The following is a 26,387-nucleotide window of genomic DNA, read 5'->3' as shown; positions in this document are numbered from 1 at the left end:
ATGTTTATAATCATATAAGTAATCATGTAGGTATTATATGTCAGACCCTGAAAAGACCAGATTTATCTGATTTGAATTTTATAATATACAATACAAACTCTTACAACTTCCACTACATTCATGCCAGCTTGTGTTTTAAATTTCAGCCTTACCTGCATGTGTAATGCCTCCTCGGGGTGCTCCCCCATCAGGCCGTCGGTCATTATGACGAGGTTTCCTGCCTCGCTCGATGTGTGAGAGGACAGGGAGGAGGAAGAGTGACGGATTGAACCCTGAAGGTTCAGAGGGCTGCAGGAAAGAAACAATGTTGGAGACTGTAAAAAACATTTATCTGTGTGTTCATGTGAGTGTGTGTCTGTTTGTGTGTTTACCTGCAGAACCTATGCAGCTATATTTCAGGTAAACGTATTCAAACATTTTGGGAAAGAGAGGTAATTTACTGTATACTAATCCTGTGTCATTATAGTGGTTACACTTGGGTCAAGGTTAAGAGTTTATCAGTGGTTACGTAGCTTAGGTTAAATCATTAACCTATGAGAGCTTTAAATTTTAATATATATACTGGTTAAAGTATTAAAACTTCTCTAGGAAATGTTTTAATGTACAATACATCCATCTTGTGAGCCTGAATGACCAGTTGGGGCTATAACTCTAATTGAGACCTGCATATTCTATACATTTGGCCTAAAGAAATTCTAGATTGAAGGCGTTTATATGTCTTACTACTGTGATAGATTGGCAACCACTTTTCCAGTGCATGCTGGGATAGGCTTCAGCCAAAGGTGACCCTGAACAGGATCAGTTTATGGATGGAATTAAAAGACTTTTAAGTTTTAAACTCGGACCACACTTTCATCGTCAGTTTGGGTTGAGATTATAAATGCAGTACAGTTTGGATGGTCTGTGTGTGACTGACTGACCTGTGTCTGTGAATGAGGCGCACACTCTCAGGGCTCATGTGACTGTGGGAGGAGAGGATGCCTCTGGGAGAGTTGACCCCTTGGCATCCTGCAGGGCCAAATCGATCCACACCGGGCACACCCTGCTGGGACCCAACAATATACTGCTCTGAATATTTACACTGCTCACAGTTGCACAGAAGCACATAGCCACACACACAACACTTTTTTTCAGCATGAAAAACTGAGCCACATGTGGTGCTACTCACATGATGTAAACCAGTCCTCATCATGTGGAACTGGTCTACAAGCTTTTTGTGCAGGGGACGCATCTCTGGATGCACCAGCTTCTCGTGAACAGCCAGCCCCACCCCAAGAATGTGCACCTGTTAGAGGGAATGAGAGGCAAAAGCACTGAAGAAGATGCACCATTATCATGTGACTCTGTTTAACCAGCAGTTCCACATACAATACAATTCAGAGCTGTGTCTGACCTGCTCCTGCATCAAATCCTTCAGATGTGTGATCCTCTCTGTATCCTCGGGGTGACTGCTGATGTAGTCTTTATCAAAGAAGGCCTGTTGTCGGAGAGTCAAAAAATGAGTATCTCCCACAACATCAAATTCAATAAATCCACACATTATTTCCTTCCTCTCTACCTCCTGATATCTTGCGATGCCTCCGTTCACTGCAGCATCTATGACCCCATTTAGGCACATGCTTAGTGGGTTGATGTTGCCATGATGCTGTCTGTGTTGATACTGACTGATCAGAGTCCGCAGCTCCTGGGTCTTATTCTCCACCACATAAATGGCATTCTCCAGAGGGCTCACCTCCACCTGGAAATAAATATACACATTCATTCGAATCCACGATAAAAAGGGAGGAAGTATGTCTATATAAACACATTTCATACTCCTTCAGAAGCATGGCTTCTGGGGTGACTCCCCATCTCTTGTAAGAGAGCTTGAGAAAACTGTCTAGCATCCATCAAGTAAAGGAGTACGTGAAGTATAAGATGATAAGGAACGATTGTTTGAGCTCCTCACCACTTCTCTCCTTTCCACCTCCGCCCAGCGGGAGATCCCCGGGAGGGGACGGGAGAGGATCAGGGTCGTTCTCTCAATCCACAGACTCTGTTAAAGATGGAGACAGAGAACAGAGGTTATGCAGTGTGCTATCAACACCATCTGGTTACATTATAAAGGTCTGGTAGAGAACTGACTGTTTGTAATAGATACATAGCTGGGGATAGTGAATATACACAGTGTTTCTTAGTGTAGCATGTAGGTCAGTTGAGTAGAGAGTAAAAGTGAAAAGTCCTGCTGTGGTTTGATTCCAAATGTAGGTAACTGTGTCAAAATAAACTACAGTAGTGCATCATGTCTGGTCCAAGTCTCTAAAGCCCTGCGGGTTCTAGGTTTTCTAGCACTGTTACCTGTACTTTTACTATATACGTAAGCAAAGTAATTACAAAAAGAAAATGTTGCAGTGCAGTCAGTTCTGACAAAAATGATCGACAGATTAATCAATAATGAAAAAAAATTACTTATTAGCTGTAGCCTTAAATATAATTTAGAAAAACTCCTGGAAACTTTTGCCACATTGCATCATTTTGCAGTGTTTATGACTAATACACCTACAGTCCAGGCAGGGGATACTGTGTTAGTCACAATTACAAAGGCTGTTTTTACAAAAGTTTCATTTTTGGGTGAATACCTGATATCACAATCACAATTGTATGTTTTCATCAAACATAAGGCAACTTACAGAGGAAAAAAAATCACTAAATTAACTGAACTGAAATTTTCAGTTTGATCTATTTCATGTTTTTAACCAATGTTACATCTGAATTCAGCATTTCAGGGAGAAATGGACTGAGAGCGGCACTGCTGGATCCCCCTACCCGGAACTCATTCTCGCGGTCCTTGGGTCCTTTGTGGAAAGGCCTGTCATAGTGGAAGCGGCTGACATTGTTTATGCGGTAGAAGCTCTTGATCCTCTCAGGCACACGCTCCAGCTGAGGCACATCAGAGATGTCTGACACTGGAGTCACTGCATAGATCTGCAAGTCTAGAAGCCTAGTGTCAAGGAAGTGACTGACAGACAGACATGCATATTCACAGAGGAAGAGCAGAAGGGATATTCAAAGGAAATGCTTGCAGAGAGCGTTTGCTCTCACCATCTGATCCTGGTAATCAGCCTCAACAGTGTTTCTATTTGATCTGTGAAAATCTCTAACACATACATACATAAGCAGTGCAAGCTGTGATGCTTACTGAACAATTTTTTGTTAATCGACCTAAAAAAAATGTACTTGTCATTTACCATCAAAATGTCAACATTTGGCATTTGGAAATAACTGTTAGTTTTAGCCATATAAACAAAGTAGGATACACTGAGCGTCACTCTGCAGGATGGTATCGTCAGGTTGGTTGGGATGCTGCATGGCGATCGCTTGTGGAAATTCCCCCAACATCCTTTGCTGGAAGTCCTCGAGCCGTTCATAGTCATAACCACGACAGACAAACTCCTTGTTCTGCAGAAAGGGGACAGCTGGATTTGTTCATGACTGACAGTGACATGTTGATGAGAAACTGATGCACATGACTCTGAGGCCTCTAGTAAACTAATGCTCTGGATTTTTCTTATTGTTTCAGTACGAGTAGTACTAGCTGTTTTAGTATTAGTTGTACTACTTTAGTTTTTTAATACTAGTGGATAAAATTGAAAGAAAGGCATGTGATTGGATTCCTGCTAAATAATATAACATCTCCTGCTGCCTTAAACCTGCAATTACAGATTTTTTATGGCCAAACAGGGGCAGCAGAAACAAGCTGTGAACACGATATCAATATATCCTCACATTTTAAGTTGATTCACTCTCTTTTAGCTCTGATTATGGTCTCTACCAACGCAAGGGAAATATCTGCCTATTTAGCTACTTAAAGCTCCAATATGTTTGCCAGCTACTTGCTAACTTTGTCTTTCTGCTGTTTAGTGCAGGGTTAGTTGTGTATACTGGCTCTTTAGTGCTTTTTTGCTGAAAACAGCTGCCTGCTGCAGCTGAAAACAACGCTATGGGAGCAGTGATGGAGAACCAAAACAGCTGCAGGTAATAGAGCTAAACATTAAGCTTAAAAAATAAAGATGAAATATATTTGGCATATTCACATTTTACATTTGGGTTTGTGATTTTTTTTCACACATTCCACTGCTTCTTTCTGCCCACACATACCAATATACCACATACAACCAGAGGCCCTCAACTTACTATACTGTACAAAACATGTCAGTGACTCATTTATTTAGTCTCATTTTTAACAACGGCTTTCTATCTTGCACAAGCTACTGCAGCTGACATTGTTGCCTGCTGAAGCATGAAGCATCAGCAGAATTATAACTGTGTCAGGACAGACAAGATGAAACTAGATTTAGTAAGTCTTACCCTGAGGAAGAAAGGAAACTTCCTGCCATAGAAGCCCATTCGGAAGAACTCTGGTTCAATCCTCTGCTGTTCAATGATGTTGTCATAGTACGCTGCCTCCATTTTCTGTCACAGAATGATAAACATGCAAAAGAGTCATGATGAATAATGATTTAATCACACACATTACTGAATCCTCTGCATTTTCTGATGAGTGTGGGTGAGCTCAGGTAATTAGGACATTGTGTTTGACGCCATACGCACTTCACACCGCATAAGAGGATGACAATGACGAAGGGAGATGAAAATCTCACCCTCCAGCATCACAGAGGATGCTTGTTTGATAATAACAGCCGAAACAGGACACACGCAAGACTTTACTCACCCGTATCCAGCTGAGGCTCTGATAATCATACAATGTCTCGTACTGGAAAGCCAGCTCCCGGCAGAGAGAGATTCCATATTCCCAGCACTGCAAAGTCATATATAAATGAGATACAGAGTGAATGGAAGAACTCATTAAAGCTTAATTTATCCTTTATGATAAAAAGAAATCATCATTACAGTGCCCATGTGAGATTGGGAAACTTTGGAGGAGAAGCATGAAATTGTAATTCCAAATGGAGAAAGTATACAAACAATATAAAGGAATTACATAAACACAAATTTACTACAGGAAGAATCCCCGAGACAACTGCATGACTGCAGCATCCCAAAATTAAGAAGTAAATACCAGAGCCTAAAGAGGAATCATTATTTGAAAAGAGGGGTAAAAAAAAAACTTCATAAGAGTCTATACGAGTCCTGGTGAGCTCTATTTATATTCCAAAGGTTCGAGCTAAAAGCAGGAATATCATATTTGGAATTCTATATAACTTCAAAATGTGTGTGATCACTGCAAAGAGGCCAATCTGATCTTTCTTTTCTTTTTTCTTTTCAGGAATTTGTATGTACATCAACATGCATCTCTGCTTACTGTAAATTCTACAGTAATGTTCAAAAAGACAGATCACGATAAAAAGCAACTTGCAGGTTTCATTTACTGAATACTTACAGTTTTATGGAGATGATTATTAGAGTTAATGTATGATTTTATGTTTAACATGAAATTCAGAGGTATAGGCATTTATTTTATTCAGTTGTGGTGCTGATTTGTTTTGTTTTTCGTTTGTAAAGCACTTTATAATGTAAAGGTTTAAAAGGCATTCCATAAATAAAGTTATTATTATTATTATTATTAAAACTGTCATTGGGATCAATATTTATTATTGTTATATGTTAAACTTGATATTGATTTTTTTCACAAAGCTTTATTTAAGTCAACACACAAACAAACAACAATGACAAGGTGATGACATTACATGTCACATACCGTATAAGGTATTTAAGGTAACTTTATTTAAACTTTTATTTTAAAAAACAAGAGAGAACAAGAAGAAGAAGAAGAAGAAGAAAAGAAAGAAACTGAGATATGTATAATAATTGCACAGGTGATTCTAAATTCTAAGTCTAAATCCTAAATTGGTAAAAACTGTGGGGAGCACATATTTAATGGCTTTTGTCCTGGATGGATTTTCACATTTGTAACAGCGAGGAGGATTCCACAGGTACACAACGGCTACTTATTTTTTGTACAAGAGCAGCAATAAAAACTAGAGATGACACAGAGTTAATGAAGGAGGCTACTTTTATTTCCTTCTCAGCTGCTCCCAAAGTCCACAGGGCATTGTCCTCTCCAAAGCACAGAGACCAGCCAACTGATCTAATTTTGTGGATGAATACCAGCCAGCGAGGACTGATTTAGAGAAGCAAATCACATTTGAGCATACATCTGACCCTCACTGAGCAGCACTGTGATGTGGGAAAAGGCTCCATGTTTGTATTTATATTATATGATATTCACTGTTTGCTTCATTACAAAAAACTCAGTCACAAAAGTTCTTAACATTGTAGGGAAGATGTTGCTTCAGCTATAAAACATGTGGTGGAAAGTAACTAAGTACAATTACCCAAGTGCTCTCTCCACTCAAATATATGTTTTTCTTTTTGTTCCTACAGTTGGATGTTTGAGCCTCACTGTACAGAATGCTGTATGTGCATAGTTTGACACTAGAAGGATGTTTTCACATTCATCTGCTGAAAGTTGAAAGTTTCTCTGAGCTCACTGAGAATCAGATTTAAAGGGGCGGGGCTACGAGCACGGTTTGTGTGTGTCAGTCCTGGTCATTGAAACATGATACACTGTAGTATTGCTACTTTTACTGATATAAAGGATCTCAGTACTTCTCCACCATTGTATAAATCTAGTTCAAAAGGTGCAAGCAAGAGTAATCTATAAAAATAAAAATAACAGAGCCATAAGAATCACTAGGGGCTGGTAAAAAACACTGAGAAAGATTATAAGAAAGACTACAAGATCCTAATGAGGGTTAATGAGGGCAACTTTTAATTATGTTTGGGAACAGCTGCATTGCAGATGAGAATAACATCCACTTGAAAAAAGTTATAAAACTTAACTTTCACTTATCTAAGTTGATTTAGTTTCTGATGTGGCTTGTCCAGCACAAACCTATTAATACTGTTCCACAGCTATAAAGTTAACTTAGCCTTGTCTCTTTATTGTCACATTTTACTGTGTGAACTTCAGTTGCATCACAGCCAAAGGCTGGTGGGGGTCAGAAATTATTCACTTTTAACTGGCTTGAAGTCAATCAAAACAGGAGTAAGAGATACAGCAATAAAAATTCACTTACCTTGCCCTTGTTGAAGTAGTGGAGGATTTTACGACTCAGGTTCTCCTTACGTTGCCACTCGCTCTGACAGGGATAGTGGAGGAAATCCCTCAGGGGCCGGTCCTCCCACTGCAGCAGCTCCCAGTACAGCAGCAGGGTGAATGCTGCCTCTGTTTGCCGAGGGGGATACAGGTCAAAGATCATCAGAATAAAAGTGTATCATCATGATGATTTGCTATCTAATACAGCTACAGATGTTTATGTCTGGCCACAGTGACAAACTGATATCATTCTGGGTGCAGTTTTTGTGAACTTATGGCGTATGACACAAAGTGCAGTCAGTGGCACAGAGCACAAGTTGCCGAGAGCATGGTGAGTATGCTTTGGTATATTGGTAGCCAGACGTGCAAAGTGCACCTGCACAGTTGAAATCATATCAGCTGCTCTCCGTCCCAGTTTTTCTCAGTTTTTTTGGCACAATCCTTAAATGAAAATTATGATTCTGAAAACACTTAGAGAGGGTTGGAGGAGAAATACAGTGTATAATTCTACATTTCTAAATAGTTTCTAATTTGCATTTTTGTTATTTTGTGACATTTGTCTTTATTTTATGAATGTTCTGTGGTGCATTACTGTTACATATAACTCAATGTGCATATTGGACATACCATAGAAGTTAAAATCAATAATAGACTAGTTACTTTTAGTGACTTGCATCATTTTGAAATAGTATCTTAGACATTTGATAAAAAAACTATAGAAAAAAAAAACTATAGAATAAAAACTATAGAAGTAAAAACTATAGAAACAAACAAAATGCACACTCTCCAGCACCAGTATTGAAAGAGTTGAAGGAAAGAGTTGTGAAAACTGATTTTGTTTAGGTGTATTGTCACATGGATTGAATAAACTAGAGCTGAAATAATGAATTAATTAGTGAATTGAAAGAGGAAGCTCAATTAGGAGAATGTGTTTCTTTTATTTGTCTTATGAAGTAATTCATTAAATATATTTGTGTTTTTTAGTGTTACCTTGGGCATTAGAATGTGATTTATTGTGATTTTTCATTATTTTCTCACATTTTCTAGATTGAAAAAGATAATCAGCAAATTCATCCATAATGAAGAGAATCATTAGTTGCAGCCCTAAAATAAACGGTACAACAACATGAATCCATTGAATCCACAGTATAAAACCAAAGACAAATGATGCTCCCTTTCAGAGTTGAATTCACATCTTTGAAGATTTGAAGAAAGTTTTTTTTTTTTTAAGGCAGACAATGATTCACACTATTAAAACATGTGCAATCACAGCCAACTCTGCAGAACACTCAAATGTGTTTTAATTATCTTGCCAGCTGCCTGTTGTTTGTTTTACGTAAGTGATGAATAAGGTTGCATTTAATTAGTCATATTTGGCTACGTTTACATGCACACAATAAAGCCTCTGCTGCCAATAATGTGAGTAAAGCAAGAACACTTAAGCCATTTACAAGATTACATAAACTGCAGCTTCCCCTGATTTCCTGTTTACATGATTGAGAGTGGCATTACTAGACCTGAATACAATTTACTGTGAACCCCTCAAATTACTAATTTAGCCTTTTCTCTGAGATATAAATGTGATATAAATCCTGGAATCAAAAGAAACATATTTCTGATGTTCAGACTAAGTGAAGACTGATGTCTTTATGCTAAACTGCCAGCACATAGCCATTCTGTCTATTTAGCCTGTCAAGAGTGTCTCTATACTCTAGCGTGATGTTTACCGTGCAAGCCTCTGTTTTCATCATACTTTATTTGCCATTGTCGTCCTTATCTCTGGGTGAACAGGGAATCCAGCCCTGAAACTATCACCTTTGAAGGCCTTACACATTCACATGTTTTCAGCTTCTCTCTCTAATTAGACCTCTACTCAGGCGGAAGGTGGTTGGGTGCTATGCTGTGAAATATCGGAGGTCACCTGGCTCCATGTGCTAATAAGAATCATAAAGATTACATTTGTATTGCCCTAACAGGAGCAACAAAAATTAACCGGAGAGTGAGAATCAAGTGCAGTCTGTGCACACCCACACACTCCTGAAGGTGCAGTCAAACTGGATTTCACCAAGCAAAATCTACCTGCAACCAGCATCCACCCTTTTCTGCTTCTCTCTTTATATTATTTTGTCATACAGTTATGAAACAAGTATATAAACGATGAATATCTCCTGAATGAGAAGTCGGGCAGCTGTGTGATTTTACATGTCAAAGTTCAATCAGACCGAACACCACATGTAATTAAGTTTTCCCCGTTGTTGATATAAATGAATGGGAAGTGAAATACTACACGTAGTTAATCAGCTATAATAAGTGAAATTGCCTGTGTGGGTAGGCCAATGGGCATGCAAGGACTTTAACAAAAAGAAATAGAGCTATGATTTTGCTCTACATATCTTTCTTTTTTTTTTACTGCAGCCATAATTGTTTCTCTACTGCATCGACTATATTTTTTCTCCCGGGAACTCTTTTGGTAAAAATCCAATGAAAGGGCATGCAGGGCAAAGGTGAGGCAAAAATCGGTTGCTTCTCAGTGCCAGCCAAAAAATGTAAAAATATCACTTCACCCAGAACAAAACCTCTGCGCTAAACCATTCACCACCAAAAAAAAAAGTGACCCAGTATCGTTGTTACCTGTGAAGTCTTCTGCTTGGAGATGCAGGTCACACAACTTGTGGATATAACGGATGTACATGTCCTCCTTGTTGACCTCTGATTTGTAGAAGTTCTGGGGTTGAATTAAAAAGAAAATGAAGGGTTAAAATCTTATTCCATGTGTGGAAGTATTCGTGAATGTGTTTCTAAAGTCGAGACTAAAATGTCACAAATGCCTCACCATAAGGTTGACGGAACCACCAATTTTCTTGTTCTCCATCTCATCTCCTTTCATGCAGTCCCTGAACATAAAAAAAATATATTTTTTCTCATGGGTCTGCGATTTTATGACGTAAACCATTAGTACTATTATGTGTAGCTCAGTCTCAGCATACCTGTAATCCAGTAATCGCTCAACAAGTCTTGTGACTGATGTGACGAATGAAATCCCTGTCTCTCTCCAGGTCTCCTGCTCTATCTTCTCCAGCAGGCTGCACGGAAAATACAGTGAGATGTTGTTACTAAGGTGAAGAGCAAAGGGAGTAAATAGATATGAATCAAAATGTCTCAGTCTAAGCAGTGAGGGCATAACACCTCACCTTGGATAAGGCCCAAACAGCTGGGTTCTGGGGTGAGACAACATAGAAGTATGTTAGAAGGAAACACTATGAGAGCAGCATTATTCTGAGTATCACTTCACAGGGTCACTAAACTCAGGTTTGATGCTTACAAAAGGCTGAAGAGCTCTCTGTGATTATCATCGCCTTTCCCATCCGACACCATGCTGTCCAGCTTATCCATCAGCTCTGCTTCCACCTACACACACACACACACACACACACAGACACACACACACAAATTCAGCCACACGTTCAGTGGATATGTTATGATTGAAAGAGCTGTCCGTCTTTATCTTCCCCAGCACAGCACTGTAGGCCATAAGATAATAATAATAATGCCATAATGACCTGTTTGAAGTTGCCATTTTTCCTCTGCTCCCAGTCCATCATGTCATGAAAAATTGGGATCATAATATTTCGAACCTCAGTCTGCGGCACCAGGGTGACACCAAGGAAAGGACCCATCATTCCTGGGATGAAGTGGGGCTTGTTGTCACCTGAATTACACAGATTCACACAGATAAGAGTCACTGTTCTTGGTAATTTCATAAAAATCAAAATGCTTTCCACAGTACTGTGTTTGTGTGTGGCGTTGTGTCCTCGACGCACCTAATTTTTGCCACATTCTGAAGAGCTCATAAGCCATCATCACTCTCATATCTCCATACCTAAAAAGAAAAGAGAGGAAAGTGAAGTATAGAAAGTGAGATAGATGATTAACCTGTGTTAAAAAAGAATGCACACAATGAATATATAGTGGTTTCTTACTTATCGAGGACTTTCTTTCTCTTAGCCGGGCCGAGCGCCTCCAGCTGCAGACTGGGCTGGTTGATGTACAGTACGGTGAGGCTGAAAAAGGAGTTCCACACCTAACACACACCACAGACAAAAACAAAAGCAAATAAAAGCTTAGTTGTTCATTCAATCATTAACACAAATTTCAGAAACTGAGTGAAAAAGCATCAGATGTTTTGTGGCTTCATGGTGTGGTGGTTTTCCTAAATGCTAGCACCCCGCTGTTCAGACACACACCTTGAAATCAAAATCTGCCTCTGAGAAGTTCTTGTGCAGCGCCGGAGACAGGAACTGTGTTGTCACTACGATGATACTGCAGAAAGCAAAGCAAACATTACACTGTCAGCTTACAAAACGAGGTAGCAGCCAAAAATAGATGAAGATATTTGCAACACAAGCGTCACCTTCAGAGCCGGATTATCTGAAGAGAGTCTGATCTAATGGTTGGCTGTATTCCCTAACCAACTCCAGGACAAAGACTGCATGACAGAAAAGAAAAAGCAGACTCACTGACTAGTTAGAAGCCTCATGACACTCCAGTCTCGAGGGAAGATAGTCAGTTTCATCAGATTGCGGAACACGCAGAAGATCTTCAACAGGAACTCCTGCCAAGGAATATATTAAGAAAGTGTATGCAGTCAAGGTATGTAGTAAGCAGGATGCAGCGAAATGCTGTAATCATGCTCAACTCACCTTCAGCTCCTCCTTGCTATGGAAGTTGTTGAGTAGATGGTGAAAGTGGATCTCTGTCATCTGTCTGAGCAGAGAGAGCAGACAGGAAACATACTCCCCCTGCAAAAAAAGGAAATGAGAGGTATAGGCAGACACATTTAAAAAGGTCAGTCAACTCAAAATATTCACCTGTTTTTATTTTGCACGTCAAGGAGACACATTGAGTGGAAGCTTACCGTTATCTCGGCAGTGCACTGGGGACAGCGTTGTCCTCTGGATGTCTCCACAGAGTGAGACTTGCTCATGATGGACAGCAGAGTCTGTAGCAGCACATCCAGAAGGCTCTCCACCATCATCTCCACTTCCTCCTGAACAGAAGACTCCTAAGACACAGAGAGCAAGTAGAAGGACGCAGAGTCAGCAACAAAGCTACAAGCTAACAAGCTACAGCTGCATTACCACGACCCAATATATTTTAAAAGGAAATGGGAATTTTATATTGTATTTATCAATTAATTTTTACTTTTCTGAAACCACATGGGATGTTCAGTCATATATGTGTTGCATGTATATGGTACAAAGTACTGTACCATGGAGCTGGTCTTAATAATAGAAAAGATGCTGCTTAGGATCCCAGAACAGATGAGCAGCTCCCTCTGCTGGCGCAGATGTAGGTGGATATGATGCAGAACCACTGGCAGCAGAATACTACGAGACTCTGAGGGAAGATTGAGAGAGGATAAGAAAGGAGTGAGGATGAAACTGAAGTTTGCACATTAGGCTTACATGTATGATTGTTTCAGTATCTTCAGGAAAAGAAAACACTTGGCATAAGCCTTCACATTTGTCTCACCAGGGAAGAAGAAGAGGCGGCTCTCTACTGTACGAGCAATGGACTGCAGTTTGACTACATCCATAGATTGGCCAATGTCCACTGTGCTTGGCATGCTTCCTAGAGTGCCCCTGACATATTCGGCTACCTCTTGAACAGTGAACATCTGTAGCAGCTCATCAAAAATATCAGGGAAACTGTTCAAGAGTGCTGCCTGGGGGTAGAAACAAAGGACACAGAGAGGGAATTTTTAGTGTACATACGGAATAACATGTTTAAAAGAAACTACATTTACATGTATTTAAAAAATACCACTTATAACAAATATTGCTCTTTTCTGGGTGACACACAAAACAAAGTAATTGCACCAAGAATTTATCTCTTTATACAACCATAATATAACCAAGCAAATATCCAAATCTAAAGCAGTGACTGCATAGCAGTTACTTAGAATACATCATCCTTTTTGAGCAGGCTGGGGGACCCACAGCTTATGCTGCATTGAGGAACCAACACAGGGGGGCGCTGTGACTTACGGATATAGACGACAGCCCCAGGGCATGACCACAGAAATGCATGCAGGTGATCACACCCCTAAACTGTCCAAGAGAAAGCCAAGGATGGGGCAGCAGTAGGTGGCGAAGGATTGAAGTATCAGTCAACAGAATGCACAGAATGAAAAAGTGATATAAGTAACAAGAATGAAATGAGAAAAACAAGTTAAGAAAACAAAAAGTATTAATCAATGAATCATGAATGCAAACTAAGAGGATGAATAAAAAAGACAAAATATTAAAATATTTATAACCAAAAATAAAATAAGACATGCTGTGTGTCGACAGCAAAAATGTTTGTCATGAGGTGTGAACTGTCTGACCTGCGTGAACACCAGGTTCTCTGAGCTGCGGCTGTCCAGACTCAGGACGAAGCGGATCGACTGGAAGAGCTCTTGGATGCTCGCTCTGAACTGCTCCTCCTCCATCCCGCAGGTGGCTCTCGAGTACAGGATACGAGACTGGACGATAAACTTGAACAGGTACTCTAGAGCCTAAGGGGTTTGTTGGCAGGATTCAGACGGAGACATACAGTCAGCTAAGGTACACGTCAGTTGCCTAACAATGAATAAGCACTGAGCACTGACTGGGTTTGTGGTTGATCATCCAGAGAAAATCAATTCATAAAAGAAATGTTTCCAATTTTCAGGTCTGACAGAATATCTCTTCACATGATCTCATTGGAAAAAAAAATTCAAAGACCATGTGGAAATCACTCTGCACGTGTCAATATCTGCAAAGATTTTTGTTAACTTCCTTTCTCTAAGGGTGCCCTGGTAGCTCCCCTGTTAGAGCGTGCCCCCTATGTACTAAGGCAGTGGCCCGGGTTTGATTCCAACCTGCAGCCATTTGTTGCATGTCTTCTCCCCTCTCTCCCCCCATTTCCTGTCTCTGTCCATTAAAGGCAAAAAAAAAAAAACTTCCTGTCTCTTAGCGGGGATCCACTTACTGAGGCCTTATATGGTGTCTCATTACTTCTTATCAGCCTTTCTGTTTGACCACTTCCCCATGTCTTACTTATTAATCCCAGTAGAAGGAGCTAGGATAGACCAGTAAGGAAGTGTGTGTGATACTTTACCCTCATGGCTTCCTGGATGTGGTCTTGTCGGACGACCTCAGCCGAGCGGTCCATGTACCACTTCAAACATCGAATCAGTTCTCTACAGGTTTGAAATTATGAGAGTCAGTACCAAGTGTAACTTTTTACGACTGTTCTATTAAATTAAGTAAATGTTTTTGTACTTGTATGCCAAAGCTCCAGCAAAGTGATTTTGGATGTAGGCGTCCATGACAGGTCTGAAGTGGTAGAAACGGCTGTCCCTGAGCAGGTTAATGATGAACACCTAAACACACAAATATATATATATATATATATATACTGTATATAAATAAAGATGTTATACTTATTTCCTGAGTTTACAGGCTAAATAAATCATATAGTAAAATATAGTTGTGCTCCTTTAATTTTCCTACCAGTGACTGGAAAACCAGCGGTCCGTATTTATCAGTGTTGTCATCTAAAAGACAGAAGAGCGTATCCAGGACATCTCGCAAGAACTGTGAGGAGAAAAAGGAACAACACTCAGCACAACTATCACATTAAAGACCTTACTGTAACTAAAATAGAAACAAATGGTAACCCCTTCATCCAAAAACAAAGTGAGTATTAAATATTATTTTTACAGTAACAAATGTTTCACTTCAATTATTTGTGAATACTTAAAAAAAGTCAGCATGCATTGTTAATATAAAATTATGTAAACAATAAAGCCGTAAAAGTTGGATCTAATTAATCAATATATAAGAATAATATCACCTATAATCAATAAAGTCAAAGTTTTTACACAATTTTTATTTGAAACTGAACATTTTCATTGCTGTTGAAGCTTAGATATTTTGTGTCAAGGAAGCCCACTACACCATACAACTACACAGAAGCTAACTATCATCCATTAATAGATCATCAATAGATAAATAAAATGATGACAGTGACCTTGACAATCTCCTCTCCACTAATCTGGCGTAATCGACCGAGGATGTCCAACACCCGTTCTGGATGGGCCTTCCAGTTTAGAAGAGCCAGAAGGTCCACTGAAAACAGGATACAATCAAATTGAGCTGAATTGAACCAGAAGTGAAAATATATAAAGAAGAAGCACGTAAGGCATTAGATTACCATTTTGTGTGAGTTTGGTGGAGCAGAGTATCGTGGAGACCCAGAAGGTTTCTTTGGGGCTTCTCTGGAAGGGCAGGTTGGCCGGCAGGTTGGGGCAGCTGTTGAAGTCCTCTTTACAGCAGGGCAAACTCAGGTACAGGCCCTGGTTACTGAAGGTGGCATTTTCATCACACTAGAGGAAGAATATTATATATAGAAAGAGGATTTATTAAGATTTGGAGACATCTGAAAGGCTCTTCTATCTGGCAGCATGCAAAAATGTTATTTGGTGATTCTTTCATTCAGCTCAATTGTATTTGTATAGCGCCAATTCACAACAGAAGTTATCTCAAGACACTTTTTATCTAGAGCATGGTAACAAGCAAGTTACAGGGATATACTACAGTATATGGCTAAAAGAATGGGGTCACAGGAGGTTTCTAAGATTGATATATTGATGCTAGTTAAATAATCAGGCTTCAAATGCAATACATTATCATTGCCATCTTATCTAGAAGTGCTAAGTCAAAGGCAACTGGACTTGCAGACTGAAAGTCTTCACAGGCATATTATTTACATCATTTTGAAGCTCCGTCGTAAATTATGTCAGACTTAAAATATTTTTTTATGGGGCAACTCTCTAAATGCTGTCCTCATTCTTAAATTTTAGGGTCTAAAAATGGGGTTCACAGGCCAGAAAAGGCTGACAATAATGTGATAAAGTCTATGGACAAAAAAAATTTAATGGTACAGTTGGCTCAGTCATTCAGGGCTGCACAATTATCCCAGAGTAGCTACTGTTCATTTTTGGTTAAGATAAGCAGACAAAATGGATGGTGTTATTTATTATGTGTTGTCAGAGCAGACCATGACCCATAGTTCGCTGCTGAGAAAATACAATAAAAATATACAGAGAGCTACCACCACCCAACTACTAGCACAGGACGCCCCACCAACACAGAAACATCCACCACAGTTGGCCCACTTTAACGCACTCAACTTTTAAATTAAAAGCTAAAGACACAAAGGTCAAAGTTAAACACAGTGTCTTTCGCTTCACTTTCATTTTATATAACAATAATTAATACATTATGCACTGGTTCTTACTGTTGATACAGAAGACCATACATCTAAAATGTGTGTTAAACTTGCACATACCTTGTACACATACAGCTCATGGCTTTCATCTGACAGCGTGGTCCCATCTTCTCTCATCAGAGGAGTGAAGGCAAAACCAAAGAGTTTTTTCTCTCCTTTGTCTTTAGCTAAAGGAAGCACATCACAATATCATGCATCATCATACTGTATCTACACAACAGAAACCATACTTGTATAACTCATGATCCACTCCGTCCTAATAAATTCATGTGCTGAGGGATGACTGCCACTGGGCTGCATTATTGACTCACTGGAGCAGTGTCTGAACTCAAAGCGTAGGTGCGACCCCCTGAAACGATCTATGGGAATTGGCAGCTTGACCATCTCACTCCAGCGAGGGCCGTTGTTGTGGTACAGGACAAAAGAGCGATATTCACTGGTGTTGGGCTCCCCGCTGCCCAAACTAATGCAATCCTGAGAAGAAAAGAAGCATGGTAGATGAGTTTTAATGACATATACAGTTCAAATCATGTATAAACTTAGTGTGTGGATGTATGGGAGGAAGGTTACACTCATCATGACTTGACAATATATTAATGACATGGTACATAATAACTCATGTACATATGTGTCATACTTTGAGTGTGTCCCCGTCGGCATAGAGTACATAGAGCGTGACTTCGATGTTCTTCTGGACGCTCTTGCCACCCCTCTCAAACTCCCCCCGCTCCAGGGTCAGATATAGGTCATTGCGTGTGTCACCTAGGACAATTACACAAGAGAAACCTTAATTAAAGGGGAAATCCACAGATTTTACGTATGAAAGTCTGTTTGGAAGTCTTGGGGAGTACTACTGCATAAGAAAGGTGTATAAATCTTTTTGCGGCTCCTGCCAACTGATCAGTTGGGGACAACAAGTTTGAAAAGGAAAAAAACCTTGGGGTTTGGAGTAATACGTCCAGCATTATAAGAACTGGAATACTGGATACTGGAATCGCACGTTCACATAACTGGAGAAAATGTTGCTTTGCAATACCAGAATTGACCACTGGGACAAATTGGCAGCAAGCCCCCAGGTGAGTTGGGCCCCGTATCAAGGTCTCTTAATACATCCATGGTGTGGAAAAATAAGTAAGGGAACCACCTCCTCATCATCTCAGCTTGAAGCCAGCAATTTGAGGCCAAAGAATGGGTAAAATAAGGCAATATCTGGTTCTGCTGCATTCATTTAGATTTTTCTGTTTGTTTTCCTATAACAATGTTATAGGATTTCAGTGCTAAATTGGCAGAGCTCCCATTTGAGCTTGACACACTGGCTAGGACATCATGAGCAAAATCATTACAGCACCCTAGAGCACAGTCTCAGCCTCTCTAGCTGGAGGTTCAATGTTACCCACAACAACAGGACAAAGACATGTCACAAATTCCCAGACTGATAACAAACATGTCTCCTGCCTAGGTGATGTTAATAAGTTATAATGCTACACGTCAGCCCCTGCTTCCACAGACACACTCCGAGTGGTCAACATAAATTAAAATGCTGTGCAGACTAAGATGTGCACCACACGTCATTGTTCTTGTCAATGAGAAATGACCCCGCTGAGTTGTAATACACTGTAGCTCATGACTGCCTCAGCACCTTTTGTGAGGTCAGTGTTTAATGGAATAAATATCAGTGGCAACAGTGCAGGGAGATATTGCAGTTATTTATAAAATCAGATTATAGTTATTTATATCCAAGTCATTTCCTTGGGGACAGATGAGTCACAAGGGTTGATATTGGAAGGTATTTCATGCTAGCTGGAGAGGAGAGGAGAGGATCATACATTCTTAGTAGACACAAAGCAGAGCAATGTTATCTGATGAAATATACGGAAATAAACACACACCTCTCGCTTTCCCTTTCTCTTTAAGTTATCTTTGAAGACCTCTTCTCTTCATAATTTGCTCAGCACCTGACCTAAATGCCAATCTCACACAAATAGGCAGTGACTCTCCAAAATACCAAGGAAGTGGAAGAAGTACTGAGATAAGTAAGAGTAAAAATACAACAATTAAGGAATACTCAATTACAAGTAAAAAGTACTACCAGCTAAAATTGCTCTTGTGACTGATATATTGTTATTACAGGATCAGATTCTTAATACCGATGCATCAATGTGGAAGTGGCATTTGTACTTTATATAAAGTACAAATGCCACTTCCACATTGATGCATCGTAGTTCGAGCCCCCTCAAAGGGTCACAAAAAACATCTAGGGGGTAATGAGATGATTAATGGCGTAGGAAAGAAGAACAAGACAGTTCTTCTACACCAGTGATTACTTTTAAATATAGATAATTTACCTCTTGTTTTGAGGGGGGGTGGCTTATATTGTGCACTATTTGTCACTAGTATTGTACAAATTCTGCACAATTATTGTATTTTATAAGCCTTTTCAATGTTTTTAATGTAAAATCCTAATCTGAGTAACTATCACTGATAAATGTGTGTAGGGTGTAGTACTTTTTACCACTGCAAACATTTACTCTTCACCACAGCCCACTCTGCTCTCTCCTGCATCTTTCTAATGCTTTAACCCCCATCCTCGCTTTTGCTACATCCTTGTTGTCCAATCCCTCACCTCCTCCATCTGCATCCTCTGTACCCTGATCCGTGACCTTCTTCTCTTTTCATTCCTCCAAGCCATCTGGCCTCTGGTGTCCACCTCCTCCCTGAACCTCTGTCCCCATTACTGCCTACTGCTCTTTGCCTCCTTACCTGGCAGAATGACATCTGGGAAACCCAGTTTGCGTGTGAGTGCCAGGGCTCTGTTGAACACAGCCTGGTTCTCCCGCCTGATCTGCTCCAGCTCACCCCGCAGCAGCTGCAGGGAAATGATGAGGCCTGGGGGCAGGGGAGGGGTTGGGCATATGTGTGTGTGTAAATGGGGGGGAAAGGGCAAATGAAGAGGTGTGGGATTGTGGGAGGAAAGTGGAATTGAAGGGAAAGAAAGCGAAGGGACAAAGAAGAAGGGAGATGAGAGAAGGGAGGGACAGAGAGGGTATTTAAAGGACATTAGTCAGAATGTGGGGGAGGAGAAGACAGACAGAAGAGTGGATGGAGAGACGTGATCAGAGCCAGGGAGAACAGAGGGAGGTTGGAGAAATGGTGTTGTGGAATTACGCAAAGAACCACAAAAAATATGGGTACTGCACAAATCTAGTGACAGATTTTTGTGGGGAATGAGTCATATATCAAACTGTGAGATGCTCACAAAAAGAGAAATAGTGAATGAGGAGAGTTCACGCTTACGATGAAGCCATTTTAGAAACTTCCACACAGTAAGACTGTTTAATACCATGTGGGAGATACGCTGTACAATCTTCTGTAATGGTAAATGTCAGGGTATACTAGTGTACTTTGCTTAACTTCAATTTTAAAACCATTCATAGATTAAATAACTTTGTCTGTTTTGAAGGACATGTTGGGGAAAAATGTATTCGCTTTTAGAGCAGAAACTACTAGTTGAATAATCTGTTAGTCTGTCAACAATCAATTAATAGTCATTTCACAGTGATTTTTAAGCAAAGATAAGATAATAAAATACACTGTTTCCAGCCTCTCAATGAATAGCTGGCTAATTTTCAAAGTCTTTTATGATGTAAAACTGAATATCTTTGGGTTTTGACAGTCTGTCAGTGAACTAGGGCTATGGCAACTATTTTCTGACATTATAAATACTCGGCAGCTTTATTTGCTTTCTTGCCGAGAGTTAGATGAGAATATTGATGCCACTCTTTTATTTGTCCTTTAAATGTGAAGCTACAGCCAGAAGTCAGTTAGCTTAGCTTACAATTTCTCTCTCTTGTCCAGAAGCAGAGGTCACAGCTCCTGGCCAAGAAATAGTTTAATATAACCCCCCATAAAACCACAGTGTCTTTTTCCACTGTTTTTGTTGGGAAATAGGAGACAACATCTCGTCTCTCTCCAAATCTGGGCAAAATACAACCAAAACTGTCTGTATGTTAGATACTAAAACATAATTTCATATATTAACATATTAAATCTTGAGCCAATATATATCTCTCAGCAGTCATGACCTGTTGGCAATTGTCCTTAAGCAAGACCAGGATCTCCTACCTGCTTACTCACTGTGAGCTGCTTTGGATAAAAACATTAGCAACAAATGTTGACTGCCTTTGACTTTTTTCTCTTTAAATTCTAACCAAAAAGAAAACAAGGTGTGAATCTAACCCCGGGGAGACCAAACAGGTAACAGATCTGTAGAGACAACATATTTACCATAGTTGGTGCTGGGAGCTGAGTACTTGGTGTTGGACTTGCGGATGATGTTCTCGTGTATCTGGTACCACTCGTTCTCATTGTTACATCTGGAGAGAAACACAGTTGGTTAGGGCTGTTAACATCGCACCCATTAGTGGGTCCAGATGGAGGGATCAGGACTGTGCGCATGGGGACTACATGAACAGCATGTGTCCCAGAGACGATTTCCTCCTGGAGAAAAGGTAGCAGCAGGGGGAGGTGCTATCAAGCAGCACATTAGCCCAAATGCACAGCTCACTAAGCAAACCTGACAGCCAGCTCTCTACCAGCCTTTTTCATTACTGTGGGCCCGTAGGCCCCTGGGATGGCATGGGGAAATGCACAGACTGGAGCATTATAGGAGCCGACAGTTTGGAGGCAGCTCAGCACTGAATCACTGCTTGCTTTTTAAAGGGAAGAACTCTTTGCCTCAGCAGAGAAATCCAATAAAAAGACAGATTTCTATTCCAGAAATCTTTATTTCACACTGAGATGTATAGTTATCCTGAAATTACTACACAAGAAAAATATCATACAACAGGACGGCAAAGTGTATGAATGACCTCTGACCCGGAGCGGACGCTGTGGGAGACATTCTAGCTGTTGACTTGACAAGAAAAAATGCTGAGCTTGGTGTTATTTTTCTTTGTCCTCTAACTTTGCTCAATTATATAAGTGTCATCTCTCTCGGTCTCTTCCCTTCTCCTTCTCTGTGTCTCCTCTTCTCCTCCTTTGCTGGCTTGGCCGATGTTCAGGAGTGGCTCTCTGTGGCAAAGCCTAACAGAAGCAGCCAGATTCACAACACGCCAAGTGCCCTATCGCAGGCCTGGGGTGAGCAGCTATTGATTTTCCAGAGGACACTTCATTATCATTCTGGTCAAAACACACCAGGCATCAACACTGAAGCACTAGGTTGTCATGCAAGACATTTGTAGAACATTTACACATTCCCACCTGATTGCATAGACTCTATTACTAAAAGTACAGAAGCCTAGTTGCAATTACACTGAAAATGAAGACCATTTTTATGATAATATTCTGTTTCACACTTTAAAATGCCAGAGGAATTATCTTTTGTGCTACTGAATTTATAATCAAGAAGAGGAAAAAAACGCTTCACATGTACACTCACGTATAAACTTTGAGCACAAAGTCCTTCTCCTCTTTGAGGTCTGTGATGGTATGGAAAACATCACTCATGGCAAGAACAGCGCAGCCATAAGGTCGTCTGTACTGCACATGAGGTGGGCCTTTCTTTGAGTCGTTCAGCAGCATACGACCTGGAAACAAAAAAAGAGAGGGACACGCTAAGAAGAAACACAGATAAATCAAAGATTTCTGTTATTAAACATGAAAGCTATACTTTATTTACCAGTTCTTATGACATGTGCAACAATGTAAAGGTCTCTCTTCAAGTCTTTACTGCTCAGGTCCTGAAGAGAAATGGGATGAAATATGTTAGCGGAATCCTATGAGAGTTAAATTACGCAATATTTATGTCTAAAAGGGAAAATATGTTACCGTGAAGAGAGCACACAGGCGATCAACCTTCTCCGGATTCTTTGGTCCTCCATTTTTGTTCAGTTTCACCATGAACTTCTCACTGCAAAAGAAGCCAGTTCACAGTTTCAGAGTGTTTGTCAACCACAGAATGCCTCAGTCAATCTGTTAGACAGAGATAGTGTGTAGACGTGTAAGAGAGAGAGAGAGTGTGTGTGTGTGTGTGTGTGTGTGTGTGTCTGCCCTTGCATGCATACAGTATTCATCGTAGGATTATTAGGGGCTGTAATGTGTGCACCTCTGCGTACCTGATCTGTTTGGCCTCGCGAGTGTCGTACAGAAAAAAGAAGACGTCTGCATCCTCGCTGATGCTGTTGTAAGTAAAGCTCTTCAGATTGATGAAGAGGTGGTGCGACACGGGGACACGGCAACCGTCACCATGGCGCTGTCTCGTGCTGTCACCCTGGGAACGAAGGAGAAAATGACCGCTAACAAGACAGGTCCTTACTACAAGCCAGGCCAAGTACCTGCCACTCTGTATATGGACATGCGCATTTAACAAATCAATAAAGGGTGCTGTAAGAGGTGACTAATTCATTAATATATGCATATACAGTAGACTCATAGACATACAGGTGGCCATCTAAATAAAGAAATCATGAATGAATGATGGGAAACTGCAGCTCTGGTGGGTGTGTATTTGTTATTAGGGGCTGCAGGGAGGGTGCATTCCTTGATGTATGAACAGTAATTATGTCTTAGTGCATTTTTGTCTCAGTTGCAAAGGAGTGTGCCAGGGTTCTTACTAAGGAGAAAAGTTAGATATTTTTGGGAAATACGTTTATACACTTTCTTGCTTTGAGTTAGGTGAGAAGATTTGTCTGTTAAATATGAAGCTAACCCCAGAAGCTGGTTAGCTTAGCTTATCAGAAAGACTGAAAACAGGACAAAGCAGCTTGCTTTGCAAAAATAAGCTTTCCAAAGTTAACAAAATCCATGTGCCTGCACCTCCAAAACTCACTAATTAACTCTTTATGTTGTTGATTTAATGTGTACAAATTGCATGTTGTGGTTTTACAGGGGGCTAATTTGTAAGCTTCAGAGGTACTTGTAGGCATTCCTTCAAACAGAACCAGGCTAGCTGTTCCCCCTGTTCCCTCTTTGTGCTAAGCTAAGCTTGCTGGCTGCCAGTGATAGCTTCATATTTAATGGACAGATATGAGAGCAGTGATGTCAATTTTCTCATCTAACTAAAGCTTTTTTCTCAAAATGTCCAACTATTCCTTTAAGGCCTTTTTTGGTAAAAAGTTGAGCCTTTATGGGAGATCTACTAGGGTCTAGGTGAAAAAATAAGCCAGAAATTAAATATTAAAAATACTGCATCTCCTAATGGAGTCAGAATGTAATAAGTCTTCAAACTGGTGTTTCCACACATATGAAATTCAGTGGACACAACTATCTAAAGTGCCCTACAGTACCATTTGTGAATACAGCTTGGGACATATGTGGGCCCAGTGGGAGTCGACCCACTCTGGCAGTGTTGGTGTGAAGTTCTTATCGAGCATGACGGTGACACCTTGTAATTTAAATTTTATATAAAGGGCTTTTAACCCTACAAGGGCTTATTCTCAGTGCAACTAGAGACATTCCTGGATCACCTGAATTACAGGCAACCAATAGGGAAGAGTCTAAGGGTGAAAGCCCCAGTGTCACAGCCAGAGCGCCCTCATGTTGTTGTGTTAGGAAAAGAAACATAAAATGAGAGGTTCTGGTGGTTTTGTAAACGAACAGCTTTGAAAGGACTATACCTGGTTTGTGCTTTGCTGACCACAGTGTCTGCTGGATACATGCTAAAAAAGAGCGAAGTTCAAAGGAAAAATGTCAGATCAGTCAGTCCATTCTTTACTCTTCCCACACAGCATTGAACTTATTTACCTTATAGCAGCTTCAGACACACACTACCTGAGCAATGCCTCAGTCGATGCTTCAAATCTGACAAAAATCTCACCTACGTACGTTACAGAGTGGCTATACTACTGCTCCTGTAGCGCTATTAGAAGCCCACATGAGGCAAAACGTGAGTGTGTGGGAGAGAAGAGGACAAAGCCAGCATCGCCCACACACACCTCTCTGCTCAGCAGCCTAAAAGAACTCCTCTACTCCCCTACCTGAAGAGGTGCCAAGGCCTTGTGCCCTGCCAAAAACAAGCTCACTTTCATCGACAGAGTCAGGAGGATTTTTGGCAAGGAAGAGCTACGCTGTTGTTTCTGGACAGAGCATTTAGTGCACAAACATTCTGCGTGCAAAGCTGAGAAACATGGCAATGGGATAATGGGAGGCTGCGGGGCAGTTGGAGAGGGTTTTGATCAGCATATGGAGCTTCAACTACTGACCAGAAAGGATCTCCCTCCTAGATAACAGTCTCCAGCGCTAAATTTCATAACATCTGTGCTGTAATCGCATATTTCTAAAATTGGATCTGCTTCCAAGTCTCCTCTCTCTCCCTGTGTTTAGGTTTGAAAGTCCCATATCACTAAAATACATTTGAGGCATTATTTATTTATGGAAATATGTCTCCAGTCTAGTCCCGTTGGTGGTTTAAAGCCACCAAGGCTGAAACATGTAATTTATTTTAAAGCATACAAATGAAATATTCATTTGGATGTATTCTCCCATAGCCTCACCTGGGCCTGTCTCTCTGCATTATGTCTGCGTTGCTTGCTAGCAATCATGCTTGTGAGAGTCACGTGCATGCAAAGAAACGGACACACTCAATATGGCGGTAAGATAAGCATAAAGAACAGGTCACATGAGGCAGCTCCAACAGCTGAATCGTGCTCTCTCTTGTGAGTCACCTTCTTATGGATGATTTGATAATCGGTATATTCACACATCCCTACACATCCAACAACACATTCTTATATGCAAATCCAAGCTGTGCAATGGGGAAAAAAAGGCACATGGCGAGTAAAAAAAGCTCATAGTGTGTAAAGACAGCATTATTTAAGTCACTGAAACAGATACATACAAAGATAAATTAAATGCTATCAACATATACTTTAAATGCAATGCATTTATTGTATTTAATAAATCATAGAGTGCATATGTACAGCATGCACTGGTTCAAGAATAATCCCACTCTACATACCAGTTTGTATAGCTCTGATATGCTGATCTGATCTGGATCCACCATTTCAAACTCTTTTCTGGGAACAAGGTCTAAGCCAAGGTGCCTGGTGAAAGAGGGATTAGAGATGTATGACAAAGAAGACAAAAGACAGCAGTGAATAACTGAATCGGAGCTTTTTAAAATATAATCTTGGTGTTCTTTTTCACTTGGAGTAAATAAGAATTGTCCAAACATGTCTTATTCAACTGCTGTACTTACCTATAATAACAGTATTTCTGTTGCATACTACTTTATCATTTATACAGCAACATTTCAGAGGAAGATAATGGGTTTTTTATTCCACTAACTATATTTATCTGACATCCGTTAGATAAGACATCTGTTACTAGTTTGCATATTAAAGCAATAGTTAGACATTTTGTGAAACATCCTTATCCAATTTCTGGTAAATAATTAGACGAGAAGACTGATACCGGTCTCATGTCTGTATGACAAATATGAAGCTACAGATGGTTAGCTTAGCTTAGCAAAAAAAAGTGTAAACAGCTAGCCTTCTGTTTGGAGGTAACAAAATCTACACCTATAAAGCTCACTAGTTCACACATTGTATCTTGTTTGTTAAATCTGCACAAAAACACAAAGTGTAAAAACAACAGTTTGCTGTTTTATTGGGGGCGGCTATGTGCCAGACTATCTCTTGGCTAAGCACAGTAGTTTCCTGGAGTCTACGCTGGTTGCCTGGTAACTGCTCAGGGCTAAGAAATAGTGGAAGTTAATGGTGGCGTATTTTCCCAAAATGTCGAACTTTTGCTTTAAGATTTTACAAACAAAACACAGGATTGCTTACAAATAACATGACTTGTTATAGGTTTAATAACCATCTAACGATATTTAAAGTTGCTAAATGTAGCTCCACCTCAACCAGCTACAACATTAAAATGCTGCTTATGCGTTAATGATCATTTCAATAATCAATGATGATCTAATATACTTACTTTTCACAGTTGTTATTAAGAGTGTTAATTAACTCCAGTG

At 40.2% G+C, this 26,387-nt stretch overlaps 1 protein-coding gene across 2 annotated transcripts in view; it reads right to left on the bottom strand.

The window, feature by feature from the left end:
- The window catches only part of LOC127377574 (dedicator of cytokinesis protein 3-like), a 49,318-nt gene that overhangs the window by 5,658 nt on the left and 17,273 nt on the right, over positions 1-26,387 (bottom strand). Inside the window, exons 7-48 of one of the 2 annotated variants that reach the window (XM_051425596.1) lie at positions 25,371-25,455; positions 24,031-24,072; positions 22,531-22,685; positions 22,244-22,325; positions 22,095-22,155; positions 21,855-22,002; positions 20,702-20,790; positions 19,178-19,303; positions 17,055-17,179; positions 16,729-16,891; positions 16,478-16,584; positions 15,341-15,512; positions 15,158-15,255; positions 14,638-14,721; positions 14,407-14,507; positions 14,243-14,324; positions 13,488-13,658; positions 12,632-12,824; positions 12,369-12,496; positions 12,015-12,161; positions 11,800-11,898; positions 11,617-11,711; positions 11,344-11,419; positions 11,080-11,180; positions 10,921-10,979; positions 10,660-10,808; positions 10,422-10,507; positions 10,291-10,317; positions 10,087-10,182; positions 9,933-9,993; positions 9,731-9,824; positions 7,080-7,228; positions 4,712-4,798; positions 4,348-4,452; positions 3,297-3,438; positions 2,806-2,972; positions 1,949-2,035; positions 1,559-1,738; positions 1,394-1,477; positions 1,169-1,285; positions 921-1,042; positions 153-288 (exon numbers count right to left, since the gene is read on the bottom strand). In XM_051425596.1, coding sequence (XP_051281556.1) covers positions 153-288; positions 921-1,042; positions 1,169-1,285; positions 1,394-1,477; positions 1,559-1,738; positions 1,949-2,035; positions 2,806-2,972; positions 3,297-3,438; positions 4,348-4,452; positions 4,712-4,798; positions 7,080-7,228; positions 9,731-9,824; positions 9,933-9,993; positions 10,087-10,182; positions 10,291-10,317; positions 10,422-10,507; positions 10,660-10,808; positions 10,921-10,979; positions 11,080-11,180; positions 11,344-11,419; positions 11,617-11,711; positions 11,800-11,898; positions 12,015-12,161; positions 12,369-12,496; positions 12,632-12,824; positions 13,488-13,658; positions 14,243-14,324; positions 14,407-14,507; positions 14,638-14,721; positions 15,158-15,255; positions 15,341-15,512; positions 16,478-16,584; positions 16,729-16,891; positions 17,055-17,179; positions 19,178-19,303; positions 20,702-20,790; positions 21,855-22,002; positions 22,095-22,155; positions 22,244-22,325; positions 22,531-22,685; positions 24,031-24,072; positions 25,371-25,455 — 4,678 coding nt within the window. Of the gene's footprint in view, positions 1-152; positions 289-920; positions 1,064-1,168; positions 1,286-1,393; positions 1,478-1,558; positions 1,739-1,948; positions 2,036-2,805; positions 2,973-3,296; positions 3,439-4,347; positions 4,453-4,711; positions 4,799-7,079; positions 7,229-9,730; positions 9,825-9,932; positions 9,994-10,086; positions 10,183-10,290; positions 10,318-10,421; positions 10,508-10,659; positions 10,809-10,920; positions 10,980-11,079; positions 11,181-11,343; positions 11,420-11,616; positions 11,712-11,799; positions 11,899-12,014; positions 12,162-12,368; positions 12,497-12,631; positions 12,825-13,487; positions 13,659-14,242; positions 14,325-14,406; positions 14,508-14,637; positions 14,722-15,157; positions 15,256-15,340; positions 15,513-16,477; positions 16,585-16,728; positions 16,892-17,054; positions 17,180-19,177; positions 19,304-20,701; positions 20,791-21,854; positions 22,003-22,094; positions 22,156-22,243; positions 22,326-22,530; positions 22,686-24,030; positions 24,073-25,370; positions 25,456-26,387 lie in introns of both variants that reach the window. The other variant, XM_051425595.1, reaches the window with a different exon arrangement.

This window comes from Dicentrarchus labrax, unplaced genomic scaffold (assembly GCF_905237075.1).
Source record: "Dicentrarchus labrax unplaced genomic scaffold, dlabrax2021, whole genome shotgun sequence".
Lineage (NCBI taxonomy): Eukaryota > Metazoa > Chordata > Actinopteri > Moronidae > Dicentrarchus > Dicentrarchus labrax.
The sequence above is the reverse complement of the archived record's forward strand: the minus strand, read 5'-3'. Positions and strand labels throughout refer to the sequence as shown.